The 24901-nt window shown below is 37.3% G+C and overlaps 1 protein-coding gene across 1 annotated transcript in view; it reads left to right on the top strand.

Annotated features, from left to right (window-relative positions):
- The window catches only part of KYNU (kynureninase), a 109664-nt gene that overhangs the window by 10903 nt on the left and 73860 nt on the right, over nt 1-24901 (top strand). The window contains exons 2-3 of the mRNA XM_052635653.1: nt 3404-3524; nt 13273-13355. Of these exons, the coding sequence (XP_052491613.1) occupies nt 3404-3524; nt 13273-13355 (204 nt within the window). The remainder of the gene's footprint in view (nt 1-3403; nt 3525-13272; nt 13356-24901) is intronic.

Here is a 24901-nt window from a genome sequence, read left to right as displayed (position 1 = left end):
TTGCTCCATGTCCAATTCTAACTGTTGTTTCTTAACTTGCGTATAGATTTCTCAGGAGGCAGGTCAAACTACTGCACATTGCATTCATCTCACACACTAGGAAAGTAATGCTCAAAATTCTCCATGCCAGGATCCAATAGTAAGTGAACTGTGAACTTCCAGATGTTCAAGCTGGATTCAGAAAAGACAGAGGAACCAGAGATCAAATTGCCAACAGCCGTTGGATCATTAAAAAAGTGAAAGAGTTCCAGAAAAACATCTACTTCTGCTTTATTGACTATGCAAACCCAATACTTAGTTGTCTATAAAAGCACCACTAAGAAAAAACAAGACCAAAAAAAAAAAAAGTGGGAGAATATATCTGGGTGGTTGCCTCCTCTTCTTGGGTTGTTGACAAGGCTGACACACACAGAACATGTTTAGTCCTTAAGCTAATTTTAGAATGCTCAGTTGAAATCTAAGCCATGGTGCACTGATTGAAACTTCTGAATTCTGAATAAAATCATTCAAAATTTGTTCTCTAGATTGACAAAGAACTGTTAGATTAATCCAATTTAAATGTATGAACAATATTTACATCTGTTTATTGGGACAGATTTCAGTTCAGTTCAGTCACTCAGTCATGTCTGACTCTTTGCAACCCCATGGACTGCAGCATGCCAGGCTTCCCTGTCCATCAGCAATTCCTGGAGCTTGTTCAAACTCATGTCCATTAAGTTGATAACACCATTCAACCAGCTCATCCTCTGTGGCCCTCTTCTCTCCTCCCCTCAACTTTTCCAGCATCAAGGTCTTTTTTCAGAGAGTCTGCTCTTTGCCTCAGGTGGCCAAAGGATTGGAGATTCAGCTTCAGCATCAGTCCTTCCAATGAATATTCAGGACAGATTTCCTTTAGGATTAACTGGTTTGATCTCCTTACAGTCCAAGGGACTCTCAAGAGTCTTCTCCAACACCACAGTTCAAAAGCATCAATTCTTCAGTGCCCAGCCATCTTTATGGTTTAGATCTCATATCCACACAACTATAGGAAAAACTATAGCTTTGACTATGTGGAACTTTGTTGGCAAAGTAAATCTCTGCTTTTTAATATTCTTCCTAGGTTTGTCAGAGCTTTTCTTCCAGGTAGCAAGCGTCTTTTAATTTCATGGCATCAGTCAACATGTGCAGTGATTTTGGAGCCCAAGAAATTAAAGTCTGTCACTGATTTCATGGTTTCCCCATCTATTTGCCATGAAGTGATGGGACCAGATGCCATGGTCTTAGTTTTCTGAATGTCTAGTTTTATGCCAGCTTTTTCACTCTCCTCTTTCACTTTCATCAAGAGACTTTTTAGTTCCTCTTCACTTTCTGCCATAAAGATAGTGTCATCTTCATAGCTGAGGTGTTTGATATTTCTCCCAGTGATCTGGATTCCAGGTTATGCTTCATTCAGTTGGACCTTTCACATGATATACTCTGTATATAAGCTAAATAAGCAAGATGACTATATACAGCCTTGACATACTCTTCCCCGATTTGGACCAATCTGTTGTTCCATGTCCAGCTCTGTTACTTCTTGACCAAGAAAATGAAATGAAAAAAGGCAAAAATGGTTATCTGAGGAGGCCTTACAAATAGCTGAGAAAAGAAGAGAAGCAAAAAGGAAAAGAGGAAAAGAAAGCTATATCCATCTGAAAGCAGAGTTTCAAAGAATATCAAGGAGCGATAAGAAAGCCTTCCTAAGTGATCAGTGCAAATAGAGGAAAATCATAGAATGGGAAAAACTAGAGATCTCGTCAAGAAAATTAGAAATACAAAGATGCAAAGATGGGCACAATAAAGGATAGAAAATGTATGGACCTAACAGAAGCAGAAGAAACTAAGAAAAGGTGACAAGAATATACAGAAGAACTATACAAAAAAAGATCTTAATGACCCAGATAACCTTAATGGTGTGATCACTCACCTAGAATCAGACATCCTGGAGTAAGAAGTCAAGTGGGCCTTAGGCAGCATCACTATGAACAAAGCTGGTGGATGTGATGAAATTCTAGTTGAGCTATTTCAATTCCTACAAGATGATACTGTGAAAGTGCTGCACTCAATATGCCAGCAAATTTGGAAACTCGGCAATGGCCACAGGACTGGAAAAGGTCAGTTTTCATTCTAATCCCAAAGAAAGGCAATGCCAAAGAATGCTCAAACTACCACACAATTGCACTCATCTCACACACTAGCAAAGTAAGGCTCAAAATTCTCCAAGCTAGGCTTCAATAGTACATGAACTTAGAACTTCCAGATGTTCAAACTGGATTTTTAAAAGGCAGAGGAAGGAGAGATCAAATTGCCAACATCTGTTGGGTCATAGAAAAAGCAAGAGAATTCCAGAAAGAAACATGTGCTTCCTTGACTATGGTAAAGCCTTTGACTGTGTGGATCACAACAAACTGTGGAATATTCTTCAACAAATGGGAATACCAAACCACCTTACCTGCCTCATGAGAAATCTGTATGCACGTCAAGAAGCAACAGTTAGAACCAGACATGGAACAATGGACTGGTTCCTATTTGAGAAAGAGTCAGACTTAAGAGATGCCAATGAAAAACAGAGACAGTCTCTATAAAGGCTGTCAGGTTGAATTAAATGGTGGCCTTTAAAAAGTCAGCAAAGGTTTAAGTAATCTAAATAAAGAGGAGAATACAACCAAATTATTCCAGTAAAATTTTAGCAGAAGTTTAATCTTTCTTTCAATAGAATTAAGATAAAACTTAGAAGAACACAATTATAAACTTGTGCATTTCTAGAAAATACTTTAACCATATGGATTGATTTGCTGCTGAAATTGTATTTATTGCAACCAAGGTAGAATTAAAAATTAGTGTAGCTCTCATTTATTTGAATAAGAAGTAAATAAAGAAAAGAGCCTTTGCCTAAACATGTATGCATAGAGAGAGAATAAAAATGTACACATTTAATATATCCACTTCAGATATATCAAAAATCATTAAATTGTTTCTATATGCTGCAACACCAGTTAATGCAGAGTATCATTACTTGTCAAATTCTGGTAACCTTCTGTTATAACTAGATAGGCTGATATAATTTCTGTAAAAATTCTTGTTTTAACTTTTTTCTATTGGCTATTTATTATTGGAAGTACTTGTTCATCTAGATTTCTTCGTGGAGCATAATATATATGACAGATCTAAACAGAAGCATTTAAATATTTAAATTATATTTTAAAATATAAATGTAAAATATTATTTTTAAGAGAACCTGATGCTATACTTGGAAGGAATTGTAAGATATTTCTCATTCTTCTTGGAGTTAAATACCTTTTTTGTTTGTAGTGGATAAACAACGCCAAATGGAATAATGTTAATTAATTGAATAGTATTTTTTTTCATTTTTCTTCTATTTCAGTTGATTTATCTTTGGTGAATAAGGATGAAGAAGCTATCTATTTCTCAGGAAATTCTCTTGGACTTCAACCAAAAATGGTTAAAACATACCTGGAAGAGGAACTAGATAAATGGGCCAAAATGTAAGTATTATTTCAAAAACTAACAATCAACATCTCATACAAGAATTGTAAAAATCACTCTAGACTGTCTAATATTTGAAAAGGTATAAAGCAGAATCTTAGAATATTAGAGCAGAGAGGAACCAGAGGGATTGTGTTCAATGAGTGATAAAATATTCTCATTTTATGGACGAAGTAACTGAGGATCAGTAAATAAGGTCATATGGCAAATTAGTGGTAGAAGCAATAGTAAAGCTTTTAAAATTTTTAAAAATTAAGCTCCTCCTCTGAATTGGCTCATCTGTGTCATAAGCAATTATTTTATTTTTTTAAATTACTAACAAGGGAGTTAATATTTAGGATTCAGTTTAGTGTTTTCATGATTAGTTCTTGGCTAAGCTCTAGCACACCAATTTTTATAAATAAGAAAATAAAAATTGTTGAGGGGGGACAAGATGTCAAGTGAAACAGAAGGTACTTCCCTCACCAAACTGAACTTGATTATTGAGAAGATGCGTATCCCTGTTGGCTCAGATGGTAAAGATTCATGCCCATGCCTGCAATGCAGGAGACCCTAGTTCAATTCCTGGGTTGGGAAGATTCCCTGGAGAAGGGCATGGCAACTTATTCCAGTATTCATGCCTGGAGAATCCCATGGCCAGAGGAGTCTCGCGGGCTACAGTCCATGGGGTTGCAAAAGAGTTGGACATGATTAAACAACTAAAACTTTCATTGAGTAGATGCTCCATTGGGGCTTATTTTAGCAGGTTCACTCTAACTGTGTAGGAATCTTAAATCAAGATTCATGTTTTTCTCCATTTTCCTGTTCTGCTTTTACTTTTCTGCTTATGAAACCCTCCATACTTTCTATTTATCTCAATTCTCACCTCTTAAATATCAACCTTCTCAACCACTCATTACCCCTTGCTGAATATCTAGTGTATTAGTAATCATTGCTCTACAATAGGCAGTTTAGAGGTATCTACTCACATTAGTTTCATGTTTTTAGCTATATTATAAATCCCTTAAGGAAAATAACTTAATCTTATGTACTTAATCTTATCCTTCCCTAATAATTACTGACAGCTAAAACTGGAATTTTTTAAAAATATCTAACTATTTAAATATTTATATTATTTGAATACTAAAAATAGTATAAGTATTTAAAAATATTTTTGCTTCTTAGAATCTGAAAAAAAGGATGGGGGGGGGGGAGCTAAACCTAAAGCACAAGGGAAAAAAAGAAATTCAGGAATATGAAACCATACCAGATAAGAATTCTAAGCAAGATATTTAGTTCTCATAGAAACCCAAAATGACTTTTCCAGCTTTCTATATTATTCAGGCCAGTGGTCTTTTCTGTTGGGAGCAAAACCTCTTCTTTAAAGTTAAGTTTAAACTGACTGTGCCAATGATTACTACCATGGCTATTAGATAACACTGCAGAGTTCTTAATTTTAGTGGTTAAGAATGTAAGTTCACAACTTAGTGCAAGAATAATAGAGTTTTACACAATTTATTAGGTCTATTAGAATTTTATTTGCATAACATTTATGCATACTTTGAAAAGTAAATATCACTACATTTGAAAGCATTTTGCACTTGCAGGCTTTGATATTTTAAAATATGAGGGTCATAGTTAATAAAAATGGTTAATATTCATTTTTGGCCTAAATGTAAAATATAGCAGATAATTAGATTGAACTTGAGATTTAGAGAGTGTCTTTGCCTCTTAGATATTTGTTCAGCAAACTGTGCATTTTTATCCTTCATGTATATTCATTCTAAAATATGCCACTCTGCTATCCTATCTGTATCCTTTCAATTATTCTACTTTATTAAAAGACTGGTTGATTATTCTCAAAACTTTTACTCCAATTATGTTCAGGCAGAAGTGTCAGGACAGCCTGCATCTCTGTCATAATATCCTCCTATTGTTGCTACCTTTCAATTTTATATTTTACATTGTGACAACAGAAACTTACATACTCTTAACCACCCCTACCAATTTTTCATCAGACAGACGATTTAGCAAGGAAGTATGTTGTAATGCTTCAAGCAATGTAAACTGAACTTTGAGAAGACTTCTTCTGAGTAAAAGATTAGATAACTAGTTGGTTTTATTTAGTCTTTTTGTTGTGAACTGTGATGTCCCAGTCAACATCATGGTGCTGCCAGCCGAGCGATATCAGTAGTATTTGAGGTTCATGAATACTGTCTTGTTTCCTTCCATCCTACCCCCAATCTTTAATCTCAAATGGGTTTTTTCATTCATTTTTTTGTTCCTAAATATTTAGCTTAAAACTCCATTCTAGCCTTTTCAGCTAATGTGTTGAAAGGAAAACTTTTCCTCTATCAACTTACCATCTAGTGGTTGGGGGCCTGAGGATTAATTGACAACAGATAGATTAGCTTTCCAGGTGGTACTAGTAGTAAAGAATCTGCCTGACAATGCAGGGGACACAAGAGACACAAGATACATGTTCAATCCCTGGGTCAGGAAGATCCTTGGAGTAGAAAATAATAACCAACTCCAGTATTCTTGCCTGGAGAATCCCATGGGGAGAAGAGCCTAGCAGGCTACAGTCCATGGGGTCACAAAGAATTGGACATCATGCAGCGGGTACACACACAGAGATTAGCAGGAGAAAACTTTGTTTTACATGGGTGCAGAAACACACTATGGTGATTCACTTATCAGCCAGAGTAAGGGATTAAAACCAATTTAACAAAAAGGGGGGAGTTTTAGGCTTCAGTAGGAAAGTACGGTCGGCTCACCTGGGCTTTTCTGTCTTGATAATAACCAGCAGAATCTTTCCTGCTTGGGAGCTCCCCAAGAGAAAGACTGAGGGAAAGTAAATGTGTAACTCCTAGTGCTAAGGGCCATTCTTCTCTGATGGTGGGTCAGTGGGGGTGGTATTTTCAGGAGGCTTTCTTTAAGTTGGGACAATGTTTCTTTCTTAGGATTTCTTTCTTAGGTCAAACATGCTTTTTTTTTTTTTTTTTTTAACATGCTTTTAAAGTAATCTTCCTGCCACTCTGGTGGCCCATTGTTTCCTTCACTTGCCTTTCTAACTATTGCCTTTGTTTTTGTACTAAATTTCCCTTGCATATGTTTGGTTTGCCTCTGGATCCGGAGCCACTCATTGTAATGAATATTATCAGGTTATCTGCTCTTCTTCATCTCCTCCAACCCTAATTCTGCCCTACTTCTCAGCAGATACCCAAACCAAGACAGTGCCCGCCCCCATTCCTGACCAGTGAGAGATTTTGAGAACTGAGTCAAAGAGCTACACAGTCACTAAATAATGTACCTTAAAATTATTTGCTTAACGGAGTAAAATAACATTAAAAATTTATAATCTTAACAGTAACTGAGAAATTTGAGTGGTCTAAGTGAAATATTGCCTTGGGATATTGATATCAAATTTCAATCCAAATCTCATCCATGACCTATAACATAGGAAATGCCATTTGGCTTATGTTTTTTATCTTCTAAGTCATCATCTTTAATGGAATATTGTAAACATGTGACCTACTTATCTATAAAATAAACCATCACTGGTCATAACGCAGCTCAATCTTATAATTCATGTGACTGCTGTATTTGATTACTTTACACTAAAGAAAAGTCAAGAATACAGGCACACTTAGAAATATTTTAGGACTCAATTGATTTCTTCGAAAACTTTAAGTGAATCAAGCAAGACTATGAAATTAAAATGCTTACAGCAAGACTATGAAATTAAAATGCTTACCTCTGCATTTTTTAAATGCCTATTAGTATTTTCCAAATTCATTTTCAACTGTATATGATTTCTAAAGTAGGTTAATAACACTTTATTTGGAGAATAAATTATTTGTTTGATGAAATGATAATATTTAGATTGTTTTAATTTTCTTAAATAGAAAACTTTTAGTGTAATTTTGCTCTTTGATATATAATAATTAGTTATCAGCAAGAAGATATTACAACAATAAGAAGCAACAATATATGCTTGTTCATTGTGGGTCTGCTAAGATGGATAGGAAATAAACTTAATTTGGGGGAATATTTAAAGTTAAATATTTACTAATGACCCAGATCAATTAAAGGAGAATGAGTTAGTAATCACAGTGGTAAAATTCAGCTATGTCAGTTCTAAAGAGCACATTGTAAGTTGAAAGATGTATGTTGTGTCCCTAGGTAGTAATCAGTATATTACTGGTCTTCTGGGTTATCCCATTTTCTAGATAAATAAATGTCTTTCTTTTTTATAGGAGCAAAATGTTGCCACAGTTATGTCTTTATAGGGATTCTTATAAAAACTGATACAATTTAGGTAGAATTACTTGAAAAGAAAAATAGCACACTGAATTACACTGTAGGAACAAACTGCCTGGTTTGCAGTGACTTAGCTTACATGGTAATATGTGTGCAGAAAGGGTTCTGGTGAAGCACATGGGATATGTATGTTTCTGCAGACCTGCAGTCTCATTTAATTTAAGGGTTTCTTTCTTTAAAAAATATAAAAGGGTATTGTAGAAGAGGAAAGACTCGCCCCCTACTCTCATAGATCCATTACTGGGCCTAGGAAATAAAGTAACAGGCAGATTAACAGAAGAAAAGGCATAAAATTTTATTATTTTTTAATATTACATGCATGAGGGCACCACAGGAAAAAAAGAAATGATATCCAAAAAAAGCAATGAGATTTGAAAGCTTATATATTGTCTTAATAGGGGCTAAAGAGGAACTATACAGGTCACTCTGAAAAAAGTAAATGATTTTTAGGAAGGATGAATAGGCTGTTAGAAGAATAGATGGGAAGTGTGGTAGTTTGTGACAAAGTCTATCTGGCTGTGGTGCTGACTTCGTCTCCTCTCTTGTGACCTGAGACAATCTTCCCTTGTTGATGAAACTTCCAAAAAGGGAATTAAGGACAAATTGAGTTCTTTTGGAGGATCTGTCTTCAGGCAGATAAGGGGAGTTCAGAGATATCCTCCTCTTGCATTTGCTCTTTTTCAAGTACCTCCAGCACACAATAATCCTTATGCCCAAGTGGCAAGTTTTAGTGTGGCATATTCTGCCTCCAGTGTGAATAAGAAAGTACATGGTATGACATGTTACAGAGCTTTTCCTGACATCTCTGTTGGCTAATCATCAACTGGGTCACAGAAAAATGTTGTGATATCATTAAGGAAGACTCTTTGAAGTCTTATTTATTTACTTTCTGGGGGGAGCTTTTAAAAGCAGGGGCACTTTTCATTCTGTAGGATGGTTAAAGCACAATCCTATTTCAAAGAGGATCCACATTTCTATTAACTTCCTAATTAGATTTTATATCCTGAAATCTAATTTCATGAGCAAATACTGCTCTGCAGACATCTCAGCCGACTCACAGCAATGATTGATGCAATGGTAGTGAGTGAACTCTTTCCTATGCTCTCTTTCCTTCACAGCATTAGTAAAAGAAGATTGCACCTACACGGCAACTACTTTAAGCAGTTTAGAATGAAAACAACATAAGCTTTCTCTTAAATTGAATATGTATGTTTATAACTGCACTGTGATCCACATCAGCTCTTCCTAACGACAGGCCACTTTGAGTTTATTTGGGTAACACTTCCTAAATACATTTCACTACCCTAGGCTAGTAGACTGGCAAAATGAAGAAGTTGATTCTGTGTGTGACATCTTAAAGAAAGGAAGATGCCAAAAGCATTGCAGGAAGAAACAGATCCTTAAAGATTATTACCATGGTGTCTACCAGGGTGAGAAGTAGGTGGCATAATATTCTGAGATATAAATTCTCTGAGGCAGAACATAGAATTTTACTGCCTAACGGCAATAAGATGTATTGTGCTATCAGCAAGGCCATGGAGCTCTATGTGATTAAAATAAAAAAGGATCCAAGTATCTGCCTTTAACTACTATTTAATGATAAAGATTTTTGTCTTTAGCATTTATATTGGAAGTCAAGAAAGAGGCAACCTTCAGGCTACCTAACGATAATATGAATAATACTCACTAACAATTCTCTTTCTCTTCCTCTTTAATTCTTATAGTCTCTTTATTCTCAAAGTCTTCTCCCTTCACCTCACTTTATACGGTAACTGAAGTATTAATTTAAAAACTGTGTTTTACACCACATGCTGATGTGTAGTACAGTGTTAGTCACTCAATCATGTCTGACTCCTTGCAACCCTATGGACTGTAGCCCGGTACCAGGCCCCTCTGTCCATGGAATTCTCCAGGCACACTGCAGTGTGTGCCATTTCCATCTCCAAGGGATCAATCTCCAACTCAGGGATTGAACTTGGGTCTCCTGGGTCTCCCACATTGCTGGCAGATACCATCTGAGCTACCAGGGAAGCCTTCACATGCTGATGAAGTGAGTTTTAACATTAGATTTGCATTAGGAAAGACAACTCAAAAAAGGGGTACCATGTACCAAGATCTTACACATGCTATCTTATTTATTTTTGATAGAAATCCTTTAACGTACATATTATAACCCATTTACTTTTATAAAAGTGGGAAATTAGGTACTGCTGGAAGAAGCACAAGCTTGAATCAAGATTGCCAGGAGAAATATAAATAACCTCAGATATGCAGATGACACCACCCTTATGGCAGAAAGTGAAGAGGAACTAAAAAGCCTCTTGATGAAAGTGAAAGAGGAGAGTGAAAAAGTTGGCTAGAAGCTCAACATTCAGAAAACGAAGATCATGGCATCTGGTCCCATCACTTCATGGGAAATAGATGGGGAAACAGTGGAAACAGTGTCAGACTTTATTTTGGGGGGCTCCAAAATCACTGCAGATGGTGACTGCAGCCATGAAATTAAAAGACACTTACTCCTTGGAAGAAAAGTTATGACCAACCTAGATAGCATATTAAAAAGCAGGGACATTACTTTGCCAGCAAAGGTCCGTGTAGTCAAGGCTATGGTTTTCCCAGTGGCCATGTATGGATGTGAGAGTTGGACTGTGAAGAAAGCTGAGCACCGAAGAATTGATGCTTTTGAACTGTGGTGTTGGAGAAGACTCTTGAGAGTCCCTTGGACTGCAAGGAGATCCAACTAGTCCATTCTGAAGGAGATCAGCCCTGGGATTTCTTTGGAGGGAATGATGCTAAGGCTGAAACTCCAGTATTTTGGCCACCTCATGCGAAGAGTTGACTCATTGGAAAAGACTCTGATGCTGGCAGGGATTGGGGTCAGGAGGAGAAGGGGACGACCGAGGATGAGATGGCTGGATGGCATCACTAACTTGATGGACGTGAGTCTGAGTGAACTCATCACCAACTCAGGAGTTGGTGATGGACAGGGAGGCCTGGCGTGCTGCGATTCATGGGGTCGCAAACAGTCGGACACGACTGAGCGACTGAACTGACTGACTGACTGACTGAAGCCTCTAATAAATGTAGCCTCATATGTACTATTGACCTGGAACTGGCCCATCCCAGGTGATGGAGTCAGTTGTTAAACATTCAGGATTTTCATTGATGGGGGGTATTCACACCACAGAAATCAGCATGGGCTCCTCCTTTCCAGTTTCCCCACTGCTCTGTAGAGGAGAAACAATTCTTTGGCCTTCTGAGGTTTTAACCTTGTAATAAAAGAGAGGTTAACAAGATAAAAAAATAATTTTGCTTATTAATGCAATTTATTAACATGAATACCTAAAGGATACATAGGAAATATTCAAGGAAAAATGAATAACTCCTGAAGGTGGCTGAGAATTCAAGCTTAAACCTCATTTGATAGCTAAAGAGGAAGAAAGATGCAGGCCTCTTAGGGGATAGTTAAGGACTTCTCTGAAAGATGGATGGATCACTGAAGAATACATAGGAGGAATAGTCTGAAGTTTATCTGGGCGGGTGGTGTTGCTTGTAGTCTCTTCTTGCTAAGAGGCTTCCCAGGTAGCTCAGATGGTAATGTGTCTGCCTGCAGTGCAAGAGACCTGGATTTGATCCCTGGGTTGGGAAGATTCCCTGGAGAAGGAAATGGCAACCCACCCGGGTATTCTTACCTGACGAATTCCAGGGACAGAGGAGCCTGGTAGGCTACAGTGGATGCAACTGAGCAACTGCCATCTTCTTTAGCTGATGAAACTCCTGGGAAGATTTATGATAACTGAGTTTCTTTCAAAGGATCTGTCTTTAGGCAGATAGCGAAGTTCAGAGAAAGCCTCTTCTTGGATTTTCTGTTTCTTCAAGTGCCTATAGCACAATATGGTGAATGTCCCACAATGATGTTTTAGGATGGCGTATTCTACTAACCTTCATCTCTAAGAGAAGGTTTTCCAGCTCACCGCTACCAGCTTTTTTAATTCCAGAATATGTATTCATCACAGTTAACTCTATACATAGAGCACATGCTTATTCCTTTCTTCCAAGTTTACATAGTCTTTGGATTCCAAAAGAATTAAGAACAGTCTATTCCAGAGCTTTCTAATATACAAGTTTGTAACAGCACACAAAGTCACTCTCTTCTTGATTTCTTCTACTATTTTTCAAATGTATTTGCCTTCCTCATTTGATAGAAATGACTTGAGAATTGACATTATCTTATGCATTTAGCATTTTTTTTCCATTATGCCTACTGAGATACTTACTAGAATAACAAAATTGAGCTAGAATGTGATAGATGAAATTGCTAGAAAATATGGGATTCCCAGGTGGCTCAGTGTGGTAAAGAATTCACCTGCCAATTCAGGGAACACAGGAGCGATCCCTGGGTTGGGAAGATCCTCTGCAGGAGGAAATGGCAATCCACTCGAGTATTCTTGCTGGGATAATCCCATGGATAGGGAAGCCTGGTTGGCTACTGTCCATAGAGTCACAAAGAATCAGACAGGACTGAGCACACAGCAGGTGAAGATATAGTATTGTCTCTGATTATCGCCAAGTTTCACTATTAACTTAAAATGTCATCATGAGTATAATCACATTTTATATACTTCTATTTAATTCATAGGTTATAATTATATTTTAAAATGTAATTAATAATCATTTTAATATCTAGTCTCAAGTAGTAGTAAAATGTTGTAGTATAGATACAATTATATGGAATGGTATACAGGTAAGATATTCAAATAGCCTTAAAATTTTCAAAAGAGAAAAAATAATATCTTAGACTCCAAAATAAGGAAAGATAATGAAGTATTATATGGTCAACACCCCCTATGCTGCTGCTGCTAAGTCACTTCAGTCGTGTCCGACTCTGTGCGACCCCATAGACGGCAGCCCACTAGGCTCTCCTGTCCCTGGGATTCTCCAGGCAAGAACACTGGAGTGGGTTGCCATTTCCTTCTCCAGTGCATGAAAGTGAAAAGTGAAAGTGAAATGGTTCAGTCGTGTCCAACTCTTAGCGACCCCATGGACTGCAGCCTACCAGGCTTCTCTGTCCATGGGATTTTCCAGGCAAGAGTACTGGAGTGGGGTGCCATTGCCTTCTCCGACCAGGCTCCTCAGTCCATGGGATTTTCCAAGCAAGAATACTGGAGTGGGTTGCCATTTCCTTCTCCAAACACCCCCTATACTCCCCAACAAAAAAGGAAACAAAAAAATACTTTAAAATTACAAGTTAAAAAGCAGAGTTCTCAAATATTACTTTTGGCTTTTTAAAAAGCATGCTTTTTATTAAAACATTACAAAGACTCACTTAGAAATGTTCAGTCACTAATGTTGATATTTGAAAACTCACACAAACACACAGAGATACACACTATACACACAGATGCACACCAAAACTAACATTGTTATATCCCTTTTCAATTTCAGGGGAGTCTATGGTCACAGTGTAGGGAAACGTCCTTGGGTTATAGGAGATGAGACTATTTCAGGACTTATGAGTGACATTGTGGGTAAGTACAAAGTGAATTTTTTCCAAAAAACTCATAAAGACATAATCATTTGGTTATATACATAGGTTATAAGATAAACATTTTATTGAAGAACATCCTGATTTTTAATCTATAATACTAAAGAGTAAATGTGCTTTTAACTGAGACTTGATTGCTAATTTTTTTTTCTTATATATTCTAAGGCTATTATTTACTCATCAATGAAAAACATCTGCACTTATAATTAAGGAAATTTCATAGAAATCAACTTCAATTAGTTTTCTAAGAGTTTATTATATGGTAAATAAACATTAATCTTCACATGCCAAAGGCCTAAAACACCAATATGTTTAGGTTCACTTCAACTTAATCTGTGGTGATCTTTTAAAATTAGGCTGAGTGCTGTTGAAAATAATATTGTTGATGCTGTATTTTCAGTCTATGGTGTATTTCCTAAAGTGAACTCTATATACTGTTGGTAAAGCTATTCAATATAGTTTTAAATGGTAAATGTGTTATCATATTGAAAAAACTATTTGTTTGATCGGGTAGATTATTCAGCATTGCTTAAAGTCTTATGTGAAATTTAAGGTATTAAACTATATATATATATATATATATATATATGTATGTGTGTATACATATATACATATACACACACATATCTATCCCATAGTATCTCCTATATAAAGCCCCTTCTTTAAGATCAGGAAATATAACAATCTTCCCTAAAATATACAAATAACCACAGAGAATTAAACAAAGTGAGGAGACAGAGGAATATTTTCCGGAGAACGGCAGGAAACTGCAAAGAACCAAGTGAAGTGTTAATTAATCTACTCAATAAAAAATGCAAAGTAATGACTATAAAGATGCTCAACTAATTCAGGAGAATGGGTGAAAATAATGAGGAGTTAAACAAAGAGTTAGAAAATATAAAGAAGAACCAAACAGAGCCAAAAGAAACAACTGAAATAAACTAGAAGGAATCAACAATAGAGTAGATGATACAGAGGAATGTATCTATCAGTGAACTGGAAAACAAGAGTAGTAAAAATTACTCCAGCTAAGCATAAAAACAGAATAAAGAATTTAAAAAGAGGGACAGTTTAAGAGATATCTGGGCCAATATCAAGTATACTAACATTCACATTGTAAGGGTCCCAGAAGGAGAAGAAAGGGGTAGAGAAGTTATTAAAAGTAATGATTCCTGAAAACCTCCCTAACCTGGGAAAGGAAACAGACATTGAGGTCCAGGAATCACAGAAGGTCCCAAATAAGATCAGCCCACAGAGGTCCACACAAAAACACATTTGTAATTAAAATGTCAACAAAAAAAGAAAAAAATCTTTAAAAAGCAAGGGAAAAGCAATTTATTATACATAAGAGAACTCCCAAAAAAACAGTAGCAGACTTTCCAGCAGAAACTCTGCAGGCCAGAAGAGAGTAGCATGATATATTTAAAGTGGTAAAAGTAAAAAAGCCTACAACCAAGAATACTCTGCTTGGCATGGCTATCATTCAAATTTGAAAGAGAGTGAAAGCATTTCACAAATAAGCAAATGCTAGAAGAATTCAGCACCACTAAATATGCTTTACAGGAAATGTTAATGAGACTTCTGTAGGTGGGAAGAAAAGGCCACAAGTAGAAATACAAAAATTATAAAAGGAAAAATGTCTCTTTTTTAAATGTCCTATACACAGTATTCATTTGTTCTGTAATGATTCACATTTTAAATAGTGCTTTCTGACAACATGCCAGTTGGCTCTTCTTTAATAGGGTAATAAGAATAGCAGTTCACATTCAAGGTGGAAGTATCACCAGACCACATGAGAAGCGTAAGCAGAGACCCTCTGGGCATGTTGCGGACATGTTGTGTAGGGCAGAGGGTTTCTAAAGGAAAGAAACAGGAGAAATTGGGAGAAAGAGCACCTTTATATTTGCAGATGTCATTACTCTTTCCAAATAGTGGTCATATTAGCTTTTCTGGTAACCCCATGTAGGGAGAAGAGGAAGAAAGCAGCGTATCTTGCTTTAGATTCTTGGTTGGGGTTTGCCTGCAAGAAGGAAGTTTATGGACACATTTGACAAGCACCCACATCTATCAGGTGACGCTTCCTCAACCCTCAGCCACCATTCACACCCTCTGTACTGACAGCAAGACAGGGAAGAAACCTTTAGCTTTCATTCTGTGTTTAGCAAGGAGAGATTCAAAATATTCATAGTCAAAACAATGTTAATATAGTTTGTAAACAGACCACAAATAATTTAGGAACACTATGTTTCTAACTTCTTCTTATGTATTTCTGGGACTCATCCCAGCGTAAGCCCCAAATAGACCCCCAAAAATAGATCCACAGGAAATGACTTTGCATTTTCAGTTCAGTTCAGTTCAGTACAGTCATTCAGTCGTGTCCAACTCTTTGGGACCCCATGGACTGCAGCACGCTAGGCTTCCCTGTCCATCACCAACTCCCGGAGTTTACTCAAACTCATGTCCATTGAGTCAGTGACGCCATCCAACCATCTCATCCTCTGTCATCCCCTTTTTCTCCCGCCTTCAATCTTTCCCAACATCAGGGTCTTTTCAAATAAGTCAGCTCTTCGTATCAGGCAGCCAAAGTATTGAGTTTCAGCTTCAGCATCAGTCCTTCCAATGAACACCCAGGACTGATTTCCTTCAGGATGGACTGGTTAGATCTCCCTGCAGTCCAAGGGACTCTCTCAAGAGTCTTCTCCAAAACCACAGTTCAAAAGCATCAATTTTTTTGTGCTCAGCTTTCTTTAAAGCTGCCTAAACTTTCTTGTCTAAAGCTCAACATTCAGAAAATGAAGATCATGGCATCTGGTCCCATCACTTCATGACAAATAGATTGGGAAACAGTGGAAACAGTGTCAGACTTTATTTTTTGGGGCTCCAAAATCACTGCAGATGGTGACTGCAGCCATGAAATTAAGACGCTTACTCCTTGGAAGAAAAGTTATGACCAACCTAGATAGTATATTCAAAAGCAGAGGCATTACTTTGCTGAGTAAGGTCCGTCTAGTCAAGGCTATGGTTTTTCCAGTGGTCATGTATGGATGTGAGAGGTGGACTGTGAAGAAGGCTGAGTGCCGAAGAATTGATGCGTTTGAACTGTGGTGTTGGAGAAGACTCTTGAGAGTCCCTTGGACTGCAAGGAGATCCAACCAGTCCATTCTGAAGGAGATCAACCCTGGGATTTCTTTGGAAGGAATGATGCTAAAGCTGAAACTCCAGTACTTTGGCCACCTCATGCAAAGAGTTGACTCACTGGAAAAAACTCTGATGCTGGGAGGGATTGGGGGCAGGAGGAGAAGGGGACGACCGAGGATGAGATGGCTGGATGGCATCACGGACTCGATGGACGTGAGTCTGAGTGAACTCCGGGAGATGGTGATGAACAGGGAGGCCTGGCATGCTGCGATTCATGGGGTCGCAAAGAGTTGGACACTACTGAGCGACTGAACTGAACTGAAACTTTCTGGCTTCCCAGAAAGCCTCAACATGATAGAGAACCAGATGGCTCTTGATGGCTCAGTCTGGGCTACAGAGCCACCATCCAAGTTTTAATATTCAGTTGACTATGAATTAGAAGTGATAATACCTGAAAACCTCCCTAACTTGGAAAAAGAAACAGACATTCAGGTCTATATATCAACTGTGTTAAGCATGAATGAGCATGGAACACACTCTTTCTTAACATAGGCCAAACTGGTAGACTTTTAAGGAAAACAAGTTCTTAGTTTAGGAACTATATGAATATGTAACCTGTTCTATTCAAAAGTTAACATAAATAAATAAATAAGCACCTAGATAGAAAGGTTGCAAGCAAAAGCAAGCTCTGTTTGCTGCTATTTATTTTTGAGTAATCACTACACTATATACATTTCTACCTCTTTTATGTGGTTATATTACAGGATCAGAATATTAGTTTCTAGTTTAAAATAAGAGGTTAAGTACAAACTGAAATTCTCCCTTCTGTTCTAAACACAGAAAAATAGAAAAAAAATTTAGATTAACAAACATATAGCAACACTTAAAAATTAAAAAGAAATCTCTATTGATCAGAAATATAGTATTTGCTGAAGAAAGAAGGTACTTGGAAGCTGGAAGCACAGTATTTGAGGAGTAGTGCATGTAGTCAGCATGAGTATGTAGGGTTTGAGTGCAGGACTCACACAGAAGCCCCAGGGTGAATCTACAGAGCTCTGGATGCTTGGGGCTCAAACCCAAAGTCAGGACATTTTAACCAGGGTGGGTAACGGTGAAAGCTTAGCATCTCCTTCCAAACCGGTCAGGATCTTGGGAGCACAGAGCACATGATCAGACTGCCAGCATAATCCAGAGGATATGTATACGTACATGTATAGTGTTATGGAGAGGATTCTCACCTTAACAATACTGGATAGCATTTATAAGTGTGTTGCCTAGTTGTCTGATAATGCTTTTAATCTGTGTTCATTTCTAAGAAGCCAATTATATTCATTCAAATGCCTAACATGTAAATCTAAAAAAAAAAAAAAAAAACCACTCTAAAAATCCTGAACTAATTTGACCTGAGCGTTTATGTTTTCCTTAGATGTGGACTGTTTTTTCTTTGATAGATTTGCTTTCAGAACATAAATTGCATTCTAATTCTATTATTTTGTGATTAATATTTATCATGCTCTAAAGAGGAGTTAGGATGTTAGGCCAGGGAAGTGGTAAGGCAATTATTTAGTGAGATTTATAAAACCCATAAAACTTGCAAAAAGATTTCCTTCCACCATTTAAAAGTTTATAGCTCCACGCAACTTATTAAATGTGCATGTGTTTTGTTGCCCAGCAAATATGTATATGTCACAATAATCAATGAAATTTCAAACCAGCCCACCTCTCATTATTGTTAATAAGATTATTTTTTAAAAAAAGAATATTCATATTATTTAGATAAGTAACAAAATTGAACTTATTAAAAATGTTTTAAACAATAATCATTTCTAGCTTTAGGGATTTTTGTGTGTCTTTGAAATACCACACGAAGGCATGTGACATATATGGGATAAACTTCATTTTATATGGAACTCAGTAAACAGTATATGTACTATTTATTTTATATATATTTTTTCTCTAAGTTTCAAGCCTTAATATGACAAATGAATTATCATATTTAACTGGAAATATTATCAGTGCATCATTAAATATAAAGTAGCTTCTTTATTTTAATGATTTTTATTTGTCTTTTTTGCTGCAAATCCCAGGTTTCCTTTTTGCCTTGGTTACTAGTAAGTTCTAAGAAAATCTGATAGAATGAAGTAGCAAAAACATTTAATAGCTTCTAATTTGTTTCCCATCAGCATATATTGTTCTTTGTTGCAATTTTTAAAAATCATTCTTTCTCACATTAAATGCAAGAAACCTAATATCCTCTTTGGAGGTAGATATTGTATAGATAAAAAAATTAAGTTATGTGGTAACTACAGAAGACAGGAGCAGAAATCAAATTGATTTTTGCTACTTGCGGGCTGTCTAAGTGAGTCAGGAGCAAACAGACAAGCTGTAAGTTTTGGACTACAATTGACTCTTCCAGGTTCTTAAAACCACAGCCTTTATTTTATCTTAATACTTCTGAAAAAGAAGGAACAGGAGGATAATAAAAATTATTATATGTACAAATTGATAGAGTGAATAGAGAGGAGAAAGAGGTAATGAGCAACCCTATTTAGTCATACATAGAGAAAATAATTTCCATTTCATATGAGATGAAAAACATTTACTAAAACATTTATATATGTTATCAAACATTATATATATTTCTTTCACTTTTCATATATATAAAAGCAAATGAAGCTTATCACATACATGTTACATGCCTTTGTATGGTATTTCAAAGACACAAAAGTCTCTAAAGGTGGAACTGCAAAACATGGAATGACTTTCCCTTATAATTAATGTCACATTATCAGGGTGCTAGAAATAGAATTGCTGAGGAATATTATTAATATTATTATTAAGCCTACTTCTCCCTGGGTACATAAACATTACAGAGGGCTAGATACATTCATTTTGGCTTATAAAACTATTGTAATATGAACATAAATTTGCTTTATGAAACTTGAGGTTGACCCGCAGAGAGGTAATATCCCTGGGAGCTCTCTCCAAATAGCCATGAATCATCAAGCACACTCGAGACAACTCTAAGGACCACAGGAATTTGCTACTTGTAAAACAGAGGGAAAGCTCTCAGATTTAGCTTAACTGCAAACCTTAGAACAAAACAACATTTGCATCTGCTTAATAGAGACATTACTTTGTGGACTAAGGTCCGTCTAGTCAAGGCTATGGTTTTTCCTGTGGTCATGTATGGATGTAAGAGGTGGACTGTGAAGAAGGTTGAACACCGAAGAATTGATGCTTTTGAACTGTGGTGTTGGAGAAGACTCTTGAGAGTCCCTTGGACTGCAAGGAGGTCCAACCAGTCCATTCTGAAGGAGATCAGCTCTGGGATTTCTTTGGAAGGAATGATGCTAAAGCTGAAACTCCAGTACTTTGGCCACCTCATGCGAAGAGTTGACTTATTGGAAAAAACTCTGATGCTGGGAGGGATTGGGGGCAGGAGGAGAAGGGGACGACAGAGGATGAGATGGCTGGATGGCATCACTGACTCGATGGACATGAGTCTGAGTGAACTCTGGGAATTGGTGATGGACAGGGAGGCCTAGCGTGCTGCAATTCATGGGGTCGCAAAGAGTTGGACATGACTGAGCAACTGAACTGAACTGAACTGAATAAAATATATAGAACATGGCATAGCAGTTATGAGAACCTTCTTATCAAATACTAAGCAGCTAGGGACCCTGTCATTCTTACTTTGCAAAACATTTGAAATTAAATGAGGATGAGAAAGATGCAGAAGGATATTAGTAATGAACATGGGCTTCCTATATTTGACATACAGAGAGCAGATAACATAGACAACACTTCTAAATGTTATCTTGAACAAAGGTTTTATTTATTTATTTTTCTGAAAGAGAAAGATTTTTATCTCCTACTTCCTATCTGTGACTAGTTAGTTCATCTGCTTGCACATTAGTTTCCTCATTGATAAAAGTGGAAAATAAAGTAGATACCTCATTGGATTACCGTGAAGATAATACAAGTCACACTAGAAGTGTTGGCACATAATAAGGGCTCAATAAACATTAGTGTGCTAGGCATGGATATAAGAAAGGTAATGCTTGTATATAAGTTTCACCTTCTGGTTAAGCAAAAAATTGTGTTCAATAAATAAACAAGCAGTTCTCACTCTTCAAATGAGAACTCTGTCTCACACACATCTTAGATGAAATAATTCAAATTTTTACACTTACTGCAGTGAGTTGTACATGATCTTCTAAAGTAAAGTGAAAGTGAAAGTTGCTCGGTTGTATCCAACTCTTTGTGACCCTGTGGACTATACAGTCCATGGAATTCTCTAGGCCAGAATACTGAAGTGGATAGCCTTTCTCTTCTCCAGGGAATCTTCCCAATCTAGGGATAGAACCCAGGTCTCTTGCATTGCAGGCAGATTCTTTACCAGCTAATCCACAAGGGAAGCCAAAGAATACTGTAGAGGGTAGCCTATCCTTTCTCTAGCAGATCTTTCAGACCCAGGGGTCTCATGCAATGCAGGCAGATTATTTACCAACTGAGCTATCAGGGAAGCTCATCTTCTAAAGTAAAGACTCTTTCAAATCCTGATAAGATTTCAGGAAGATTTTTAGAAATCCTTGGCCTCCAATAAATTTGCTTCCAATACTTGTAGTACTTTCATTTGTAATTTTTATTGAATTATAGTCAGATAGATGAATAAAGAAAAGGAAAAGTATTAGCGTTAGTTGCTCAGCCATGTCCAACTCTTTGTGACCACATGGACTGTAGCTCGCAAGGATCCTCTGTCCATGGAATTTTCCAGGCAAGAATACTGGAATGTCCATTCCCTTCTCTAGGTGATCTTCCTGACTCAGGGATCAAACCCCAGTCTCCTGCATTGCAGGTGGATATTTTACCATCTGAGCCACTAGGTAATGGAATATTACTCAGCCATAAAGAATAATGGAATAATGCCTTCTGCAGGGATGTGCATGGACCTAGGACATATTATACTTAATGAAATAAGTCATACAGATAAAAACAAATACTGAATATTATATAGTAACAGCAAATTTGGCCTTGTAGTACAGAAAGAAGCAGAGCAAAGGCAATAGGGTTTTGTGAAGCGAACACACTGGTCATAGCAAACACCTTCTTCCAACAACACAAAGGAACACTCTACACATGGACATCACCAGATGGTCGACACCGAAATCAGATTGATTACATTCTTTTCATCCAAAGATGGAGAAGCTCTATACAGTCAGCAAAAACAAGACCAGGAGCTGACTGTGGCTGAGATCATGAGCTCCTTATTGCCAAATTCAGACTTAAATTGAAGAAAGTAGGGGAAACCACTAGGACATTCAGGTATGACCTAAATCAAATCCCATACGATTATACACTGAAAGTGACAAATAGATTCAAATGATTAGATCAGATAGAGTGCCTGAAGAACTATGGACAGAGGTTCATAACATGGTATAGTAGGCAGTGATCAAGACGGTTCTCTGAGGAGGCCTTACAAATAGTTATGAAGAGAAAAGAAGTAAAAGGCAAAGGAGAAAAGGAAAGATATAAGCATCTGAATGCAGAGTTCCAAAGAATAGCAAGGAGAGATAAGAAAGCCTCCCTCAGTGATCAATGCAAAGAAATAGAGGAAAATAATAAAATGGGAAAGACTAGAGATTGCTTCAAGAAAATGAGAGATACCAAGGAAACATTTCATGAAAGATGAGATCAATAAAGGACAGAAATGGTATGGACCTGACAGAAGCAGAAGATATTAAGAAGAGGTGGCAAGAATACACAGAAGAACTATACAAAAATAGAGCTTCATGACCCAGATAATTATGATGGTGTGATCACTCACCTAGAGCCAGACATCCTGGAATGCAAAGCCAAGTGGGCCTTAGGAAGCATCACTGTGAACAAAGCTAGTGGAGGTGATAGAATTCCAGTTGAGCTATTTCAGGTCTTACAAGATGATACTGTGAAAGTGCTGCACTCAATATGCCAGCAAATTTAGAAAACTCAGCAGTGACCACAGAACTGGAAAAGGTCAGTTTTCGTTCCAATCCCAAAGAAAGGCAATGCCAAAGAATGCTCAAACTACTGTGCAATTGCAAACATCTCACACAATAGTAAAAAAAAAAAAAAAAAAAAAAAAACCCTCAAAATTCTCCAAGACAGCCTTCAACAGTATGTGAACTGTGAACTTTCAGATATTCAAGCTGGATTTAGAAAAGGCAGAGGAACCAAAGATCAAATTGCCAACATCCACTGAATCATCAAAAAAGCAAGAAAGTTCCAGAAAAACATCTACTTCTGCTTTATTGTCTATGCCAAAGCCTTTGACTGTGTGGATCACAACAAACTGTGGAAAATTCTGAAAGAGATGGGAATACCAGACTGCCTGGCCTGCCTGTTGAGAAATCTGTATGCAGGTCAGGAAGCAACAGTTAAAACTGGACATGGAACAACAGACTAGTTCCAAATCGGGAAAGGGGTACATCAAGGCTGAATGCTTTCACCCTGCTGATTTAACTTATATGCAGAGTACATAATGAGAAATGCTGGGCTGGATGAAGCACAAGCTAGAATCAAGATTGCCAGGAGAAATATCGATAAATTCAGATATGCAGATGACACCACCCTTATGGCAGAAAGTGAAGAAGAGGAGCCTGGTAGGCTGCAGTCCATGGGGTTGCAAAGAGACACAACTGAGTGACAAAGCACAATCTAAAAAATAGTACAAAAGATGGTACATGCAAAAACAGAAACAGACTCAGGGATGTAGAAACGAAATAGTGGTTTCCAAAGGGGAGAGGGAAGTGGGGGGGAGGAAATTAGGACAGTTACAAACTACTATGTATAAAATAGATAGCAATAAATATATATTGTATAGCACAGAAAATTATAGCCCATACTTACAGTTTTTGATGTTTCAACATTAGTTCAAAAAAAGCTTTCAGGAAAAACAAAAGGAACAAACAAAAGCAACTAGAGAGAATTTCAACTTGCTTTAAATGAAGATTTATTGTCATATGGAATGCTGATAATATTGAAATACTTAAAGGTACAAACACAAATTTCAGAAATGCAAATTGGACCAAAAGAAATAGGTCAATTAAGTAAATTTTCTTTTGAAAATATGTTAAAAATCCATCTGATTTGTAGCCCATGCATGTTAGGAACACTTGAATCTTTAGGTGCTTTAGGCCATATTTGGAATAAACATTTCTGTTAATGTTCTGCAGCCTCAGTACATGCACCATCCTTAGCTATACAGGGGTGTGCATGCACACATGTTAAATACACTGACCTTCCCCTTCACAAAGTTCATAAGCAGGTGAGGAGGGCATTTGCAAAAAACTTGATTGAATTTAAAGTGCTAAGGTAGGATAATTTTTGTGTATGTAGGCAGACAAATTCAAGTCAATGAAGGATTACTTACAAAGAACTGATCCAAGTTTTAGCAGGCCGTGAAGAGTGAAGGTTGCAAAGCACAGGGCCAAGTGTATGTCTAGATTAATTCAGCCCAATCACTTGTGGTTCATCACATTCCATGCATGAAAAAAATTAGGTGATCCAAAATGAACACTGAATTCTTTGAAAGACTAACATTTCTTCAGTTCAGTTCAATTCAGTCGCTCAGTCATGTCAGACTCTTTGCGACCCCATGAATCGAAGCACGCCAGGCCTCCCTGTCCATCACCAACTCCCGGAGTTCACTCAGACTCATGTCCATCGAGTCTGTGATGCCATCCAGCTATCTCAACCTCGGTCATCCCCTTCTTCTCCTGCCCCCAATCCCTGCCAGCATCAGAGTCTTTTCCAATGAGTCAACTCTTCTCATGAGGTGGCCAAAGTACTGGAGTTTCAGTTTTAGCATCAATCCTTCCAAAGAAATCCCAGGGATGATCTCCTTCAGAATGGACTGGTTGGATCTCCTTGCAGTCCAACGGACTCTCAAGAGTCTTCTCCAACAACACAGTTCAAAAGCATCAATTCTTCAGCACTGAGCCTTCTTCACAGTCCAACTCTCACATCCATACATGATCAAACGGAAAACCATAGCCTTGACTAGATGGACCTTAGTCGGCAAAGTAATGTCTGTGCTTTTGAATATGCTATCTAGGTTGGTCATAACTTTTCTTCCAAGGAGTAAGTGTCTTTTAATTTCATGGCTGCAGTCACCATCTGCAGTGATTTTGGAGCCCCCAAAAATAAAATCTGACACTGTTTCCACTGTTTCCCCATCTATTTCCCATGAAGTGATGGGACCGGATGCCATGATCTTCGTTTTCTGAATGCTGAGCTTTAAGCCAACTTTTTCGCTCTCCTCTTTCACTTTCATTAAGAAGCTTTTTAGCTCTTCTTCACTTTCGGCCATAAAGGTGGTGTTATCTGCATATCTGAGGTTATTGATAT

This window comes from Budorcas taxicolor, chromosome 2 (assembly GCF_023091745.1).
Source record: "Budorcas taxicolor isolate Tak-1 chromosome 2, Takin1.1, whole genome shotgun sequence".
Classification (NCBI taxonomy): domain Eukaryota; kingdom Metazoa; phylum Chordata; class Mammalia; order Artiodactyla; family Bovidae; genus Budorcas; species Budorcas taxicolor.
This window is presented reverse-complemented; position numbering and strand designations above follow the sequence as displayed.